Source organism: Alligator mississippiensis, chromosome 12 (assembly GCF_030867095.1).
Source record: "Alligator mississippiensis isolate rAllMis1 chromosome 12, rAllMis1, whole genome shotgun sequence".
Lineage (NCBI taxonomy): Eukaryota > Metazoa > Chordata > Crocodylia > Alligatoridae > Alligator > Alligator mississippiensis.
The window spans coordinates 25,907,531-25,926,610 of NC_081835.1; the positions used below are offsets into that span (position 1 = coordinate 25,907,531).

The following is a 19,080-nucleotide window of genomic DNA, read 5'->3' on the forward strand; positions in this document are numbered from 1 at the left end:
TTATTGGGATAGCTTGCTTTTGTACCCTTAATAATTAGTGGAGCTAAGCTTTTCCTGAATAAAGCAAGAATTAACCAGGATCCTGACATTTCACATGAGTGCTGTGTGGTATTTCCAGTCTGACCAAAGTGAAAAAACATTAAGTGCTTTCTGCAAAAACTTGACCTTGCAAATTTGGTTGTAAGATCACAGAGGTTTGAGTGGTTTAAGTTTCAGATAGGCATTTGAACTTTTGGATGTTTGTTTAAGCTCACTAATTTACCCTTTGAAGGTTTGTCCCTCATTAGATGTTATCTAGAGAAGTCATTGGAGTCCTTTTGACAACTTCAGTAAGTGTAGGAATGATCCTTAAGGAAAACATATGATGCTGTTACAGCCCTGAGGCATAAAGAAATGCATAGCTTAGTGGGACATAAGTTGATGAGAACATTTTTAGACACTTTAAGTAAAAGAAATATTTTAAAGTATATTTCAGCTCAGGAAGGGGTATGAACAAGGTAATTGGAATAGATGTTCTAATTACTCCTACATGTATCATTATGGGAGATGATAATGCAAGAAAAAGCAGGAAGCAATTTAACTAGCTACAGAAGCATAAATTATTCAAAGTCAACAAATGGATTAATTTTAAATACATCTGGAAGGAAAGAATCAAATGGCAAATTGTTCTTTGGAGAAGAGTTATTGAAGGTCAACAGTCAAGTGTACCAAAAAGCTCTTATGAAGGCTGCTTTGTACTGCTAAACAAATGTGGTATCTTTTGGACCACATTTGACTCTCATTTGCTCTTAGCATCTCTCATTGATACCAGCATCACTGATGACAATGCTAACCATTTGTATGACTAAGACATGCTATAAGCTCTGGTATTTTACAAATCAAATGTATGAAAAGCTACACTCTGAACTGGAGATCTTTTATGGATATGACAGCTGCTATGCAGAAAACTTTTAAAATGAATTCATAGTATCTGCTTTAAGCCCAAACAAGAGTGGGCACAGTTTATGTATCAGACTTGGACCGGTGATCAGGTACTGGGAAAAAGTAGAGTAGGATTTAGGATTCTCTAGAAAATATTTGTTCTTGTGGTTGCTGATTATTGTAATAAGGTACATAGTTGAAACTGATTTCAGAGCAAACAAAAAGAATCTAAACAGACTTTGAGAGACAGTTTGTCAAGTCAGGTCTTCAGTACCTATTTACATAGTCGACTGGAACACTAGTCATCCCTGTGGCTTTTTTGTTTATTTGTTTTTTGTGGGTTTTAAGGGCAGAAATTGAGGGCAGGAAAAGAGCCATAGCTTCTTTTCTGTTATTTCATAGAGGAAGCTTAATATTCATTAAATATAGGACTGTATTATGCAAGAGGTACATCTTTGTTCTACACACATTAAATGTTCAGGATTAGACAGGTATTATTTAACTATCAGTATGCTACTGGACACTTACGTTAAGGAAGAATGAAATTGCAAATAAATAAGAGCCATATCCTGTTCCCATTTAAATCAGTAGTAAATTTCCACTGACTTTAGACCAGGATTTTGTGCTAAATAGATAAATAGGGACTGGAAGATGCAGGTATGTCAAATAAAATAGATTTGCTATAAACACACAAACCTGGTAGAACTTCCTAAATAAACAGTTGTTTAAAAAAAAGAAAAAAAAATCTTAGTAACTGTAGACCTCTGTCTGCTTCTAACCAGTGCAAGAAAACATCCTCATTTGTATTTCTGCTTATGACTATGGTTAAAACCTCCAGTCTTTTAACTCATGGTGCAGGTGCATTAAACTAATTGCAGGAACAACTGAATAGTCTCATCTGCTAACAATGGAAAAAGAGAAACTGTTATTTGGTAAAGATAAATATGAAACATAAGGATTTATATTAGCTCAAACATACAAGGATGGAGAAAAAAATCACAAGTCTTTTTGGATGTTTCAGAATGCTGTATTTTTTTTAAATGACTGATCAATGAAAAACTGTGTTAAAAATCAGTAGGAAAATCAATGTTAAATGAGACATCTCATGGCAACAACCAATATATAGAGTTGCTAACCAAAACAGGTAACCAATGCAGGCAGCATTCAGTTATTCCAGAGAGAATGTGGACCTAATGAATTTGAAACAATAAGAAAATAGGGAAATCATATAGGGGAAAGAGTTTTTAAAATTAAAAAAAAAAAAATCGGTATAATGCATTGTATCCTTGAGCTTTGATATACAAAGATCTTTCCTGACACACAAATTAAAAAAAAATGACAATACTAAAGTCTCAAAAGAAAACATGAATGCTAGCAATTTGATAGCATTGAATAACCTACTACATAGACGTTCCTCATTGTGTATTGAATATCTTTATGAGAAAATGTCACGCACAGAGTGGAATTCCCACATGGGCATGTTGTGCATCCTGGTTAAATCCTGGACATAGCATTTCAATGGGATTTGCAGCAGTCAGTGCCTTTGTGCTGGTTTTCCTGAGAGGTGAATTTGTCTTACAGAAGCTACCAGCATCTTTTGACTGTTTACTTAGCTTGGTTCTCATAAATCATTATTTCAGTGGACCTGAGATTTGGTCTTAAATTTATGTAATTTTGGTTTCTTTTTTTCCTGTCCCCCCTCTCCCTTCATCTGCAGGCCAGTGTAGCCAGATATTCCCCCCTCAGCTTGGTACATTACAAATAATTCATGGCAACGGCACCACAGTTGGGACAGTGATCACATTCCAGTGTTCTGCTGAACACCAGCTTGAAGGACAGGGAGTCGTCACCTGCATTTGGAAAGGAAACAGTGCTCAGTGGACAGCGGGAGTTCCCTCGTGCAAGCGTAAGGATTATTCCAAAAAAATTTCTATCACCTAAGCTGAGTTAGTCTCTAAGTGTTTTGATTTTTGATTTCCAAAGTCCTAAAGTCTTTGGAAGAGGTAGGGTTCTGTGTGCAGAAGAGACGTTGAGTTTCCTTGAGGGCTGAAATGTGTGGAATGCAATTAAACACCATTCATTACAACACGGGAAAGACTCTTAGTCAGACTCATGGCTGGTCTTATAGCAATGCCTTCACTAGAGTTACACAAGGGATACATTTTTCTCCCTGGCTGCAAAATCTTCTATTCTTCATTAGAGAAATGTATTGTTATGACCAATAATCCTGTACTAAAACATAGAAAACCCTTTTTGACTTAATTCCATTGTTTTTGGACAAGATTGTGCTATAAAGAACATGGAAATATTTTAAAATCAGTTAAGATATTGCCTTTTGTAGGAGAATGGAGCAGTCATCATGTTGACAAATAGGGCATGAGTGGTAACTATATTAGGTATCTTTCATCCAATACTGCTCCTTATTTAATATACAGTGGATAGTAATTTTATAAGAAATAGGCCCAAAGCAGAATTCTGGATCTCAATGCCTCTGAACTTTGGAGTATTTAAAATTCAGAATGGCTCTCAAGTGGACCTTGTCTAATTCTAGAATCCCTGTTAGATGGATGATTTTGCTATTCACTTGAGATTCCTATTCCAGGTAGGCAAGCTCATATCTGACTAATGGGCTTCCATAAGAGAAAGTAATGGATAAGAATGCTTGCTTTTAAAAAGCTTTGCAAATATACAGCTATCTCTGGAATTCAGTAGAAACATTTCTAAGACTGGCATTTTTGGTGATGCAAGAAGTAACACTTTCCTTTGGTAAAGAAGACATAACCAGTGCTCAAACTGGACTAGCTGAGGCTGTAGTGCCACATCAACACTTTTCTATCTTTAGAGTATATTTTTCCTACTCCCACAACAATTACAAATACCCCCAGTGTCCAACTGAAGACTTGTTGCTGCTTCCAGGATCCTGTCCAGCTGATTGCTAAAAGAGAAAGTGACCTCATGTGCAAAATAAAATACAATTATACAGAACTAACCTTCTCAGAATAGGTTTCTTTACATCTGTCTTTGTTTTCCAGTATTTGTTTTTTGCTAATCTAGTCCTTGTTAACATTTGATTAACAGAAAATGGTACATCGTTGCATTTTTAATAGACTAACAAAGTTGTGCTTTTAAGGTATTGTAAAGCTAACAGCGTCATGTTTGATTAACTTAAGTGGTAGGATAGTTGTGAACAATTCATTAGTAGTTTATAAACAGTAGATTTTTAAATAGTCCACTTTGAGACCTCCTTGGTTTGAAATTAAGCCAAGATACCTGGAATATTTTAACAGGATGTAGGTTGTAGCATGTTGGTCTAAGGACATAGACAGACAAGGTTCTTTGGGTGAATCTGATACCTTTTATTAGACCAACTTAAATAGTTGGAAAACAATTATTAAGCAAGCTTTCAGGTTCAAAAACCCTTTGTCAAGCTAAGGAAGTTTCAGGAGTTGGTGTGTGCTCTTCCCTGTGGGGGCACATTTCTCACAAGAAAAACCACTCTCTCTCCAATTTCTCAGTCCTGATCCTCAAAGGAAACTTACAAAATACTTCCCAGAGACAATCCTATGAACTCCACTTCATCAACCTCCTGGATACTAAAAATCATGGACTAAATATAGACATTGGATTTATGACACATTATAACCTGCCTGACATCTGACTCCCCAGGTATCTCTCCACTTTCATCTCCCCCCCCCCCCCCCCCCCAGCCTCTCTCTCACCCACTGACTCCTCAATCTACATTTTTACTGACTACCTGTCTTTTATGCATACCAGCCCAGCCCCTGGCTTCTTTCCTTCTCATTCCATCCAGGAAGAGTACACACCAACTGCTGAAACTTCCTTAGCCTGACAAAGGGTTTTTGAATCCGAAAGCTTGCTTAATAATTGTTTTCCAACTTTTTAAGTTGGTCTAATAAAAGATATCAGATTCACCCAAAGAACTTTGTCTGGAACATTTTAATGCATACTGACGTGAAAAATGTCATTGCATTATTGTTAGCAAGACAGTGAAACAAGTAGATCTCAGCACATTTTAATAGTAACGTGAAAGCTAAATGTAACAAGGTGTTTGCCTTGGAAACCTGTTTCTATATTTGCTTTCCTGCAGCCATATCGAAGTATGAGACTTTTGGATTTAAAGTAGCAGTGATTGCCTCCATTGTAAGCTGTGCCATCATCCTGCTGATGTCTATGGCTTTTCTAACTTGTTGTCTCATCAAGTGTGTTAAGAAAAGTGAAAGGAGGAGAACTGAAAGGTATGTGCACTTCCACAAAACCTTGCAAAAATAGCATAAATCCCAGGAAGAGAGAGAAGATCTGTGTGTCTAAGGCAGTTAAATGGCCCCTGTTGCAATATTATCTGAGTACCTCTCAGTTTTGTAAATGTCTTCATCCTCATGACACTCAGTGAGGTAATAATCTGTTTGGAGGAGGAGGAACTGAGACCCAAAAAAAGCCTAAGGCCCAGATCTTAAAAGGTATATTAGTGCCTAATTCCCTTGACATCAGTGAGGGTTAGGTGTCACAGCAAGGGTATGGTGGAGTGAGAAACTGAACCTGGGTCTTTCAAGTTCTAGTAACTGTGCCCTTCTTCTTGGGTTTTCTTCTTCATGGGATGACTAAAGATTTCTCCTACCCCTTTTTTCTTCTTTGCTTTATCTTCAGTTCTTATTAAAATGTGCAGGGATTCTTTATGGCTAGGGACAGACATTCAAAAAGCCTGAGCCTGAATTGATTCAATCTTTGCAGGTTAGTCTAACCTGGCTAGGCTGAACTGGTTTGTAACGGCACAGACTTCAGCTCTGGACTGAGGAAATTCAGACACATGCCTGCAGTGGCTCAGGCTAGAAGCTGGAGGCACTAGAGCAGCCCTCTTTTCCCTGGTGTAGTGCTGAGCTGCAGGGGGCATGGCCAGGCCCCAACAGGATGCTCTGATTAGGGTGGGGTTTCCCCCCCCACTCCTTGATAACAGAGCACTTAGCAGCTGTTATCAGCATTTAGCACCCCACCAGAAAACAAAGCCTCTCATTATTTCAAGTTCTTCTTAAGCAACTTTTTTCAAGGAAGGGAACATTCTAAAGAAGGTAATTACCAGATACCTGTTGATGAGCTCTAAAAAGCCCTAAGCTGACACTGTCCTGTCTGCCTTACACAAATACCGATCTGCTTTAGCTAGCATACCACATTCTGGCTATGGTCCATGCTATGGGAGAGAGGAGGGAGGGATTCCTGCTTGAGCAGCGAGCAGCAAGGGGGTGGGGTGGCAGGGGAAGCCAGGCATGCTGCTGTGCTTGCAAGTCTCTGCCAGAGCTTGAGTGAGGGAGCAGAAGGGAGGGACCAGCCCAGCTCTCTAGAGCAGAAAGCCCAGCCCAGACAGCATGCTGTGATGCTGGGGGACTCGGATCTAACTTAAATCAGGAAAGGATCTGGGACAAACATTACATAAACCAGTTTGATCCAAATCAGTTAAATCTGATACTACATTCAAACAGGTTTATCTCAAACTTGTTCCAGCCATTTTCAAACTGGTTTATGTGCACTGAATGTCTTCTGTTACGGGTTTAAACCAGTTTCTGATCACTTGAACCAGTTTATGTGTAATGTCTGTCCCCAGCTTACCTGACATAAGTTGCAACACTTATACTGTGTGTTTCAAAACCTCGCTGTGAAAAAGTAATGGGGTGACCAGATAGAGCTTTATGCTACATCTGATTTTCTACCATTCTCAATAGGATACAGCTCTGTCTCATCATATACCTCACCTTCTGCATAAAGCAAAGGTTTACGCACATGTGAGGAGAGAGTTAGCTCCTGTACTGGGGCTGACATTATCCCTCTGACTGTCTCTTTCTCCTGACTTGTACATTTCATTCTCATGTCTGTGTTCTTCTGATTCCTTTACACCTGCCCAGAGCTCAGCTGGATGCCTCTACCTATCTCCGAGGAGCTGTTGTGGTACCTGCTATAGGCAGCCAGGCAGCTTCGTCACCTTCATTCCTGACACTCCCCCACTGGATTCAAACCTGGAAAAAGGGGTGTAGACTGGATGAGGCAGTTGATGTGCATAGAAGAGGTGGAGACCTGTTGATGTACATGGAGGTTCTAGTGCTGGTCTCAGATGTGTGAAAACTAGAATTTCCATCTCACAGGAAATTCTTCTTTTCTAACATTTGGTTTTGTGCTAAACAGAAGCTACAAAGAAATCTACAAGTTCCTGTGAAATTAAATTTAAGTCTGACCTTTTAAAATGGCTATTATTTGCAACATAAAAGAAAATCCTTCTGTGATTGAAAAGTCATTTCAAAATGACAAAGTAGCCAGTTTCATTCTTTTAAGATTCTCCTCCTTGAAGCATTTACTTTTTTATTTTTAGTGAATTTTGTCAAAAATTGGTCATTCCTATACAATGTTTAGCTAGTGATGGATCAGCATTTTCAGACAGAAAAATATTCTGCTTGGACACTTTTTAGCCAGCCCTAGTAAAACCATCAACGTCTAAGAGGAATCCTCCTCCCTGGATCCTCTCAGTTTGTGCCCTTCCCCCTCCCAAACCTCTATGCCTTTTTCCCACAACTATATGCCTAACTACTCTACTCAAAAAACGGCATTCAGCTGTTTTGAAACCATGTCACCAAAAAATATTTATTGAGTTCAGGCTAGCTTGATGCCATTTTCTTGTGATGCCACGAGGGGGCTCTCAGCTCAGGTCCTAATCTCATTCTCTGCTCCTGTAACTTGGGGAAGGTTGGGAACTGGGAATAGTTTGGTTTAACCCCATAGGGAGAGAACAGCTTGCAGCAAGATATAGAACCGTCTCTCTGAGTAGGGAGTGGTAATAATGATTGGTTTTGGTGAGAGGTTTTCTAGACGGAAAACAAGTTAGGGCAAGAAAAAGATTGGGAGGAAGGGAAACAAAGTGGGGAGACCTCAGAAAATCCTCACATCTTTAGTAATAACTTGGCCCCTTGCGGCCTAAATCCTATAGGTGTCAATGGCAAAGCTGCCATTTTCTTCAGTCAGCAGAGCATTGCATCCTGAAAGAACAGTGTGTGAACAACAGAGAATAGGCATTGCCAATTTAGCAATTTTATCGCAATCCTCATAGTAGTTAATGTTCTTTCTTAAAGCCCCAGCATTATGTGAGCATTTCAGGCACTGTTTAAAAATAACAAAAGTAAGATTTGAATCCCCTTGGGTAATAAAAAATCTTGCAAACATGCCCCATGTTCTAAAGGGTTAGAATCTGGAGGGCAAATAAAACAATCCTTATTTTTCCTCAGTTTCATCATTTTTCTATGGATATCATGATTAAGACCAGATTGACTTTTTTGAACACCTGGGGGAGAGGCAATACTTCAAAAATGACCCAGGAGATCTTTTTCTGAATAGAATAAATTTTATTTTTCTATAAAGTGCCAGCAGCCCATCAGCACTTTAAAAAAAGCCAGATCCTGGTGTCTGAACATAGGCAGTTCCTTTTGATGCCAATAGCATTTATCTGTGAAGAGACACAACTTTGTGCTATAAATACAACTTACTATAAGTTAAAATTCAGAGAAGTTTCCTTGCTGCAGGTTCTTTATTTTCTCCTAAAAATTGCTCAGGATCTGATGATTTTTATAGATTTGGGGGGTTACAGCTTAACAAGTAACATGGATGTTTTAAAAATAATATTTATTTTGTTTAAACTCCTGAATTTAGAAAACATCCTTTTCCAGGCAAGCACTTGCTTAAGTCTGGACTGAGACATGCCGTTAAAGTTTAGCACGTGTTTCAATGGTTTCCTCATAGAGATAAGTTGAAACTTGTTTTTTAAGTACTTTTCTGGATTGAGGTCTTAGTCATGTAAGAGTTAAAATACTGTACTAATGGCAGAGCTATCTATTTTCAACTTTCCTGTGTTTACAGGGATATGCAGCTGTGGTACCAGCTCAGAACTGAAGAACTGGAAAACATGCAAGCTGCTTATTTTGGTTTTAAAGGCAGAAATAATAACAATAATAAAAAGCTCAGGAAAAAAACAGTATTTGATGATGGGGCTAACATGGCATATGACAACCAAGGCTTCTGCAGGTGAGATTATTAAAATTAAGTATGTTGGGTTTCTGAATGCATTTGCTGAATGGGTGTTAGAAAGAAGATTAGTGGAAAATGCATTTTAAAAATTGTCTCAGAAGAATAAAATGATAAACTGTATTGGTGGCTGATATTCTGGCAAGTGAACTGTTCCACTGTACATCATGTTTGCAGTTTGTGCCATATGGGTTGCATCTGGCAAGATGCTGGGCACTCCAGTAATGAGCTGCACATTCCTGGGATATTGTGTACAGCCTCAGCTTGCGTTAAAACCCCAGACTTGTCCTTGAACTCACTCTTTTTATGGTAATTAATAATGTTGCAAGAAAAGCTATTCATACAGCTTGAAAACCTGAGTATGACCTTGAACTCTGCCAGTGATCTTCGGACCTGTGTTTATACCGCTGCTCTGGTCTACACAAAAAAACGAAATCGGGTTTTTAAAAACACATAAATGTGTGTTAATATGATATTTATCCCCCTATACCTTCATTATCCTTTGATACTGCTCAGCCATCAAAGACAACAATGTACATTACAACTCGTGCTTGGTTTTGTTTCACTGCCCACTTTACAGACTTTGAAAACAGTGGTAGCTATAATTCTACCAGTTACCTATTAAAAAAAAATGTTATATAAACCACCTTCTGTACCACAGTGCAGCTGGAAGTGGTATTCAAATAGTTCATTTAAACAAAAGTCTAGTGGCTGTTTAATCAATTTTTAGCTTTGGGTGGTTTCTGAAAGACTTAAAGCTAATTATATGGTGATTATATCCCAAAATGGTTTTCAAAAGGATTAAGAACCAGGTTTTTTTAAATTTTGACTACTCCAGCTATCTGTGCTGCAGTGTTAAACCTGTATAAATACACAGTTGTTAAATACAAAGATTATTGCTCCTCTAGAGCTGCAAGCACTCTAGAAGTTCTTATCCAAACCATTCACTGAAGTAGAAACTGTTTACCAAATGCCGTACATCCATCCTTAACTGACTATAACAGGGAAGATGTACTGGTAATTCATTTGGATAAGCAGATCTTCAGATAAACAGCTTCTATTTGATAAGGAGGTTGAAGTCTTTAAACTTTGTTGGGAAAGTGCAGCGAAAGGAGGGGGACAGTAAGGAAACTTACAAACTTTTCTTTTTCCTGTGTAGAAAATGTATATGCTAAAAGCAAATATTGGAAGATATAGCCTACCTTTGTATAGCAGAGTGGTGGAGATGATGATGTAAAGGTGATGTGATTCCAGTGTAGTCATTCAGATATAACAAAAATCAGTTCAACTTCAGAAGCTGGAAGAGAATATTTGGTTTTGAGGTAGAAGTCTAGCTGTTGAGCATTACCACTTATATTCAGAAAAGCTGTTTCCTTAATAGGAGTTTGAAAGCATTTGACTGAATTTGAGCAATTATGAAACCACCTGAGACTCTGCTGGAGTTATTCCAAGGATGAACTCAATCCTGTAACAATATTCCCTCAACAAACTTTTACATAAATGCTGATCATAATATATTTATATTCACTGTTACATAAAACTTTATTAAAGCTGTAGATTTCTACAGTTTAATTATATTAACTGAGTCTATATGCCGTGATAGATATGGTATTGGAATTGTGTTAATGCATTATGTAGCAAATTAATTTTGAAGATGACAAATGATATGCCAACTTTGTGCATTACTTTTAAGGTTTATGATATGTTATATAATGAATTACCCTACATATCTAGCTTACTGTTAACAGCTTGACAGTATAGAGGTAAGTGTAAACTGAAGCTGTCTGATGTACTGTGCAGTTAGAAGACTTAATGATGGCAAGTTATGTATTGGCTTTCCCCATGGTTTCTAACGTTTCTTGTCCCATATATAAGAAACATGTTGGCAACTTGCATTTTGGAGGACTTTTTTTTTGCTTTGGAGTTGTACATTGACCATTCAAACCAAACTACAAGAAACTGTTAAAATGACACAAAGTAAAAATTAGTGCAACTAAAGTCTGTATTTTTTCACACAATTTACATAATTTCTTGAGAATATCCTCTGCCTGCACTGTATTGATCCAATGTTTCTAACAAGGAACCCTGCTTTAAAGTAACACAGTTTGTTGTTTATTTCTTTTCCTTGATCTTTTTAGTAAAATAATGCATGATATTTTAACCCATTGTAGTTTGCAGTTTCATCACTTTTTCCCTATGGTAGGCTTTAGTTGCTTTATTCCAGTTAACTAAGGAAAGCTACTTGCATGTGTAATTGAACCAGAACATCTGAGAGATGAAGCATGAGCTTATCTGTGGGGAGAGTGTTGACTATGATGACTACTTTGTCACCTGCTACTTAAGTTCTTGGGGAAATGAATGAACACACACACACACACACACACACACACACACACACACACACACACACACACACACACTACTTGATAGCTCCAGTGCAACTTTGTCTCACCATTATAAGCTTTTTTCCTATAAAAGTGTTCATCAGACATATGTTTCCATTTTTAATTGAAATAGTTTTAAAAGATGATTCTATATTTAGATCTGGCAATTTCAGGAAATTTCACTTTGTCAATTTTAAGGGGGAAAAGGCAATTCTATCAGACAGAGCAGAGCTTTGTTATGGTTCATAGTTCGAGGAGTCAGGAGTAAAAAGCTCTCATTTAACTTGGTGATAGCACAGTTTTCCTCCGACATGAGAACAAGAAGTAAATGTGGTAACTATGGAATTGTGTTAATATTTAGTTTCGTTATGAGAAGCTGAATTTTAATGGCAACTGTTGTGTATATATAAAGAGCTGTGTTCTGACCTTGCATGCACATGAGTAAGTCTTACTGAAGTGATGAGATGTAAATGCGCACACAGCTGAGACCAAAGATAGCAGCAGCATAGAGTTTACAAATACTCACTGAAACAAAGTGTCACATCTGTATGCTCCAGCCTTGGCAATATGACTAGTCTTTTGTAAGGAGTACTGACTTGCACCTGAAACATTAACCATCACTTATTTACAGGACATGTGCCTGCCACTTAGAAAGGACTAAAAAGCTTGCTTCCAAGAAGGGCTGAGCAGGGAGTACGGTAAGCAGAATATAGAACTAATTGCTTAGTGACAAGGGGGTTGAGAGAGATACTGTGGCTTCTGGGAAGTTAAGAGTTTATCTATACAGGGGAAATGACTGGAAAAGCTACTGTGGAATAGTGCTTTGTATGACCACTTTTACTATAGAATAAGAGCATCTACAGAGGGAGCTATTCTGTTTTAAATTCTTACATGGGGTAGGAAAGGATTTTCCCATTCTGTGTACCTTCATGAGATATTAAACATTTTCCTCTTCTGTGCTGGCATGAAATCAAGACCTTTTGAAATTAGCTGCCTAAAGAAAGAGAGAGAACCCCAGACCAGAAAAGCAAAGGGGATTGTGTTTTGCACATTCCCCCAGGGTGTGACAGTTCCCAGGTTCAAGTTTCTTCTCGGTTTGACCTGGATCTGCCATTTCCATGCCCAACCACCCTACCAAGCTGTTTTCTATTAAAGAATAAATCTCTCTCACCAGAGATTACATTCAGAACCTGCAAAAAATTTGTTGAAATAGTAGTTTCATTCTGCCTTCCCCTACCAAAAATGGATTGATGAATCAGTATGCTTCAGTGAAAAAACTGTTTATTTGTTTTATTGGCCAAGAATGTCCTTCCTTCCATTAAACCTACCTCATTCTGGAACACCTTTCCTGTGTTGCTGTCAGATGAACTTTCCTCCTTTGTCCATAACTGAGCATCACTCTCAACTCTTAGATATGCTACCAAAGTCTGGCTGAGCCAGTGACCTGTGCAGACTACATGCTCCACATGGGCATACTTAATGCTGAATATCTGCAAAGGAAAGGTTAATGAAAGCTGATCTTCCCCTTGCCAGGTACCAAACATACTGGAAAGATTAGAAAGCATGTCAATGAGAGATCAGATAAAAGTAATGAGACCCAAGGGAAGTGGAGCCACAACCCCTACATGGGTAGAAACTTATGCTCACCTACAGATGTGAGGTAGATGCAGCTGATGTTCAGCTAAATACTCACCAGAGATGGCAGGAGACAGTTAGTTGGGCCTTGGTTTTTCAGCCTGCAGAAACATAGCAAAGTTTTCTTCGCTCATTTATGATTTATAAACTGAACTAATGCTCTCCTTATCCCTTTAAATAATTCTAGTCATGCTCTGAGGAATTCATGGGGATGCAAATAAGAAAAATATGCACAAACCAGCATTATCTTAGGAAATTATATAGTGGAGCTAAGACACGCAGCAAACCATCTTCCTGTGCATATGAAAGCAGTGAATAAACTCAGGACATCCTGTTGTTCCTTTCTCACCATAAGAGCTGGCCTCAGCATTGGAAAAGCATTTAAAATTAGTAGTGGGAGAATGTGAAAAGATTTGGAATTCAGCTTGCTGTAGCATCCAAATTATGAAATGAAATATCCAAACTAACAGAAGTTACCATTTCCCTCAATCTCAATACAATCCTTTTCACAATAGCAGGCCCTGCAATGGACCCTTCCTTGAGAAAGGAATGTGCTGTTGCCCTTTCAAGCAGGACTGGTGGCTTCCTGTCCTGAAGATACCAGCAGATCAACTCCTTTAGGGCATATGTCTGTTGTCTCTCTCCTGCTTTCAGTCTTGAGGGAACAATTACAAATTACTTCTGCGTATCTTTTGGAACACAAGCATTTGGGTCAGCTAACCCAGCTGATCAGACCCGAAGATCTGCTATGTGATTAAATCTTTCAGTCTAAAATGCATCCCATATAACTATATTGAAATCGGTTGTGAAAGAATTAGGAGAAAGTCCTGCATTTTTGTTGGAACATATAGAATTATTCCTTCCTTTCCCTCTCCCTGCCCCCGCCTCCCCCCAAAAAAGCTCAGAAAGGCACATTTGGTTTCTTTGAGTTTAAGGTGGATTATTTTGCATAGCTCTGGAGCTAATTAGTTAGCAGAACTGAGTGCAGGAGTGAGTCAAGTGAAAAAGCCCATGTCTTGGAATACATTTGAGAGCCCTTCTTTAGATACCAATTGTAACTGGTATGCATTACCAAACACAATCTCTTAAGAAGGGCAACAGATTGGTGCACTCCTACAGGAGTTATTTTTAGTGCCTGTCTCTGAAAGCTCATGAAATTGGTTACTGGATCCTTTCTAATAATATGCAAGATGTCAATCATTGTGCATTACCAGACTACAAAGGTAATAATAATTAAGCAAAATCTAATAAAAAAAATATTTCCAAGTGAAATGAGTTCATTTCTTCATATTGTCTTCATAGACAACAATGCTATTAGGAGAGGTGACCTAATTTGGGGGAAAGTGTGTAACAAGTGATGAAGCAAAACCGGTGAGATGAACTCCTGACATTTTGCTTATACAGAAATCCCAGATGTATGTTTGTATATGTATGTAGTGGTTATAAAGGGCTATGTTCATTGCTAACAATGTGTAAATACACAGATCAGAAGCAGAGTTATACGAATGTGCACTTCAACTTCTGGCAGGCTTGTTGGAAATCGTTTTCTGGAGAACACCTGCGCTTCCTGTTCCACCACAAGCTGGAACACTATGGCCTTGGGTAGAGGACCTCTGGGAAGTCTAAGGGAAAGAAGGGACAATATGCAGCCACAGTCCTCTTCCTCTTCTACATCCCCAAACCTACTGCTTCAGGTGTCTTTTCCTTTCTGTTCACATTAGCAGGGGAGATTATAAAGCCAGAGGATAAACTACTAAATTAAAAGGGCAGCATACTTCAGTGATCCTCATGGAAGCAGGATCATGTGGTGCAAGTTAGTACCAACGAGAGAGAAGAAAGCATGGGAAGAAACTCCCATGCTACAAGACAGGCTGTTCTAAAGTTCTGATAATAAGAGCAAAACAAGTAGAGCATAAAATATAAATACAAAGCAAGCACAAAAACTCAGCAGCCGAAGGTCGTAGAGCCAGAAGATATATCACTGGATAAACCAAATAAAGAGAAAATATTCTTCAGTTGTGATTTACTGCCAGATTGTAAGAGATCCCTAAAGGCCAATCTGTCCTGAGAAAATTCTAGAAATGCTACCAAGTGCTGCAGGAATTAACACTGCAGCTGTATTTTTCACCGCAACTCTTGATTTACGGGGTAAAAATAATGATGCTGCAGGTATGGGTGAAAATGCATTTGCATTCTAAGGGTCAGGTTTGCTTCAGTTTTGTTAGCGCTAGGCCTCTGCCCAAGTTAAATTCCCTTTGTGCTGGCCTCATGAGAAAACAGGGTAGTTCCCTCTTGTAATGAAAGCTTCTGGCAGTGGAAAGCCAATGTAGCTGGCTCATTGATCACATAGGGAATATGTTAGATGCTGGAGTGTGGCTGCTGTCGTTAGTACCTCCAGTGCAGTGTTTCCCAAACTGCTGATACCTGGAGCACACTTTGCTGGGTTGAAATTAGTTGCACACTTCACTTTTATACCTGAAAAGCAAGGGGGGTGGGGCGGGGGTTGTCAAATATTTCTAAATTCAGAAAAGATACTGAATGGGACACAGAGGCTAAAAAAGTTGAGAATTACTGATGTATCTGGTGCCATTTAAGGTGGTGGGGAAAGGACCTCACTCTGCTGTACCCTGTTCTCTGTCTGCCCCCTTCTGTCATCTGGTCTGTATCTCAGGGGGCAGAGGCAGCCCTGCTGATGAGACTGCTCTCCTCTCTGGCCCCCAGCCCTGGGAGCATGGAAGGAGTGGCGAGAGGGCAGCCAGGCTGCAAAGTGTGGCTTCATGCACATCCACCCACTTGCAGCAGAGCACACTGCTGGAAGCTTGGGGCTGCCTGGGGGTAGTGAAGGTTTCAGGAGTCACAACAGTCCCCAGAGGAACAAGTGCAGGCATTGCTGGAGTAGTTGACACAGGTGCAGGGTGCTGGATGGGAAAGGGGAGAGCATTTACCTCCTCACACAGTGGAGATCTCACAGCACATTCCCATTGCTCCCAGAGAGCACTAGTGTGCCACAGCATGTCCTTTAGGAATCACTGCTCCAGTGGCTGAACTAGCTTGCATGCAGCCACTTCTGCCATTCCTGACCTTGGCATATCTGTGAATGAAATCTATGTGGCTGTTAGGATCCATCCCTGTACTCAGGCTCTTGCTGCCTTTAGAGAAAACGCTTATTTGACTCCAGTTGTTTGTAAAGCTGAGTTCTCAGGCATCTGTTTTGGGGTGTCTGGAAAAAGAGCCCAGTCATTTTTATTTTTTTTTGTTTGCTGAGAACTCCAAATCCCTGTGGTGCTTTTGCATTAGCTGCCTGGGTACAATTTTACATCAGTGATTGCAGTGAAGATTTTATAGCCACAAAGGTGAGGGTTCCAGATTTTGATTCCCATGGCGCTGATGACTCAGCCACATTTCACTTCCATTAAGGCATAAAGACCAACCCTGAAAGGTTCAGTCCAAAAAAAAAAATTTTTATCCACTCCCTGCTGTGTTCATGCAGTGCTCACATTTCCAGATTCCCATAACTTTGGACCATTTGTCCACATAGGTACTACTCTTTGCCACTGTGAAATCTAGGATTCTAGGCTAGATGGACCTGTGGACTAACCAAGTCTGGCACTTCTTATAGTTCTTACACAAGGCATCACACTGACTCACACCAAGGCTACATGAAGAAGTGCAGATCTGTAGGCAGTGGTGATAAAACAAGTTTTGGTATCACCAATGTGTTTAATATTCCATTATATGAAATTCACAATGAGATGGCTATAAATATTAAATTTTTCAATGCATAATATGCATTTAGGCAGGCACAGTTCTTTGGGTAGATGTAATATCTTTTATTAGACCAACTGAGTAGTTGGAAAAAAGTTCTTTGCAACCTTCTTCAGGCATAGGGAATCTTTGCTGTTCTGAGACTCCAAGGAATGAAAGAAGCTGAAAGTATGACAGGATGTCAGTGAGAATGTAAATAGGTAGAAATTAGGAAAACAAAGTTATGACATACCACCCTTCCCTGGAACTTACACGGAAACTCCTCAAACAGTTGCAACCCATATTAGAAGAAGACCCAATTCTTGGAGATCTTCCCAGAGCCACCCATCCTAGCCTTTAAACAAGCATGGAACCTTGCTAACCTCATCACCAGAAACAAACTCCCTATGACCCAAACCACACCCAGTAGATCCAGACCATGCCAGGACAAGAAATGCAAAACCTGCCAGCACATCTCTACTATTTCCACGATAACCACACCCCACAACAGAACCATCGCCCTTCCTGGATCTGACACCTGCACCTCCAGAAATGTTATAGATCTCATCCAGTGCACCAAATGCCCTGGTGGAAAATATGCAGGAGAAACCAATCAACAACTGCACCCCAGAGTGAATGCACACCAAAAATCTACCAAAGACCAGAATACCTAACTACCTGTGGATGCACATATCTCACAAGACAATTACCCCCTCTCTATTCTTAGTTCTAATCCTCAAAGGGAACTTACAAAACACCTTTCATAGATGAGCCTACAAACTTCATAAATCTACTGGATACAAAAAATCATGGACTCAGTATAGACACTGGATTTATGCATAGGTGGCAGAAGACCAGGGCTAATGGGGCTTAACCCCCACAAACACAGGGCAGCAGCGGCAGTACAGAGGACTGCAGAGCAGCCCTGCTGCAAGCTCTGGGTGGCTGCAGTGGGGGGAAGGGGCGTGCACAGACAGACATGCAGCTGCAGCCTGCAGAGGTGGCCAGGAACGCAGTGCCCAACAGGTAAGTTTATGAAGGAGAAGGGGTGTGGGGAGGGGCAGATTGAGGCCCCCATAGTGAGGGAGGGAGTGGAGTAGGTGGCTGAGGCAAATGGGGTCCCAGGGTGGGTGGTGGGATGGTCAGAGCCTGGGTAGCTCGTTCAAGGGCACGGGGGGGGGAGGAGGGGCTCCCACAGCTGTGTGCACCCCAGGGGAGGCACAGGGGACATATGCCTCCCAGATTTATGCATGGGGCATCAGGGAGGAATGCTGGGTACTGCCCCCCACTGCTGGAGCTCGGGAGCTGCAGGTAATGCCATGTGCCTTCCACTGCTGGGTGTGCAGGGGATGGGTTGCAGGCACAGCTTGCGCACAGAAGGCACATGGCATCGCGTGGCTCCTGGGTAACGGCAGTGTGAAGCTGAGCCCAGTCCACAGTAGCAGCCTACCTCTGTGACACCCTGCATACAAATCCAAGGGGCACATGCCCGCTGTGCCTCCCCCAGGGTGCGCACAATGGCGGGAGCACTCCCGCACTTCTGGATGAGCCGACCGGGTTTCAACTGTGTCCCAGGGCCCCATTCTTCCAAGCTCCAGCCCCTGCCTCTGCCCCTCTTCCTCCCTCACTGTGGAGGCCTTGATCTGCACCCCCATACCTCTCCCCCTTCATAGGCTTACCTGGTGGGTGGTGTGTGTGTGTGTCTCTGTGTGTGTGTAAGTATCTTTTTAAGTTTAAATTTTACTCAGCTCTCCCTCAATAATATTTCTCCCTCTGCCTATGGATTTATGATGTATTACAACCGGCCTGACATCTGATTCACCGGGTACCTGCCAGACCTGATCTTTTACACTCCCCCACACCGCCCCCTCTTTCTTCCCTCCCTTCCTTTTCTACCCTTTGTCTTCCTAATTTCCAGCTATTTACTTTTTCACAGATAGCCTCTTTTCTGCCTTGGAAAACTACTAGGGTAGAGTTTTCCTTACCTTTGGCTTTTTCCCCCCCACCCCCCTTCCCTCTTCTACCTTTTGTTTTCCTAATTTCCACCTATTTACATTCTCACTGACATCCTGTCACACTTTTAGCTTCTTACATTCCTTTGAGTTTCAGAACAGCAAAAACTCCCTGTGCCTGAAGAAGGGTGATTGTGCCCAAAAGCTTGCAAAGAACTTTTTCCAGCTACTCAGGTGATCTAATAAAAGATATCGCGTCTACCCAAAGAACCTTGCCTGCCTATGTCCTTAAACTAACACGGCTACAATCAAAAAACCCAGTAATATGCATTCATGCATAACTCTACCTTCCACCCTACCAAAAAGAGGAT

General features: G+C 40.5%; 1 protein-coding gene across 4 annotated transcripts in view; it reads left to right on the plus strand.

Annotated features, from left to right (window-relative positions):
• Positions 1–19,080, plus strand: part of SUSD3 (sushi domain containing 3) — a 67,576-nt gene that overhangs the window by 33,257 nt on the left and 15,239 nt on the right. For 2 of the 4 annotated variants that reach the window (XM_059715470.1, XM_019495474.2), the window contains exons 2-4: positions 2,639–2,827; positions 5,030–5,177; positions 8,830–8,994. In XM_059715470.1, coding sequence (XP_059571453.1) covers positions 2,639–2,827; positions 5,030–5,177; positions 8,830–8,994 — 502 coding nt within the window. Of the gene's footprint in view, positions 1–2,638; positions 2,828–5,029; positions 5,178–8,829; positions 8,995–12,009; positions 12,077–19,080 lie in introns of all 4 variants that reach the window. The other 2 variants (XM_059715471.1, XM_059715473.1) reach the window with 2 other exon arrangements.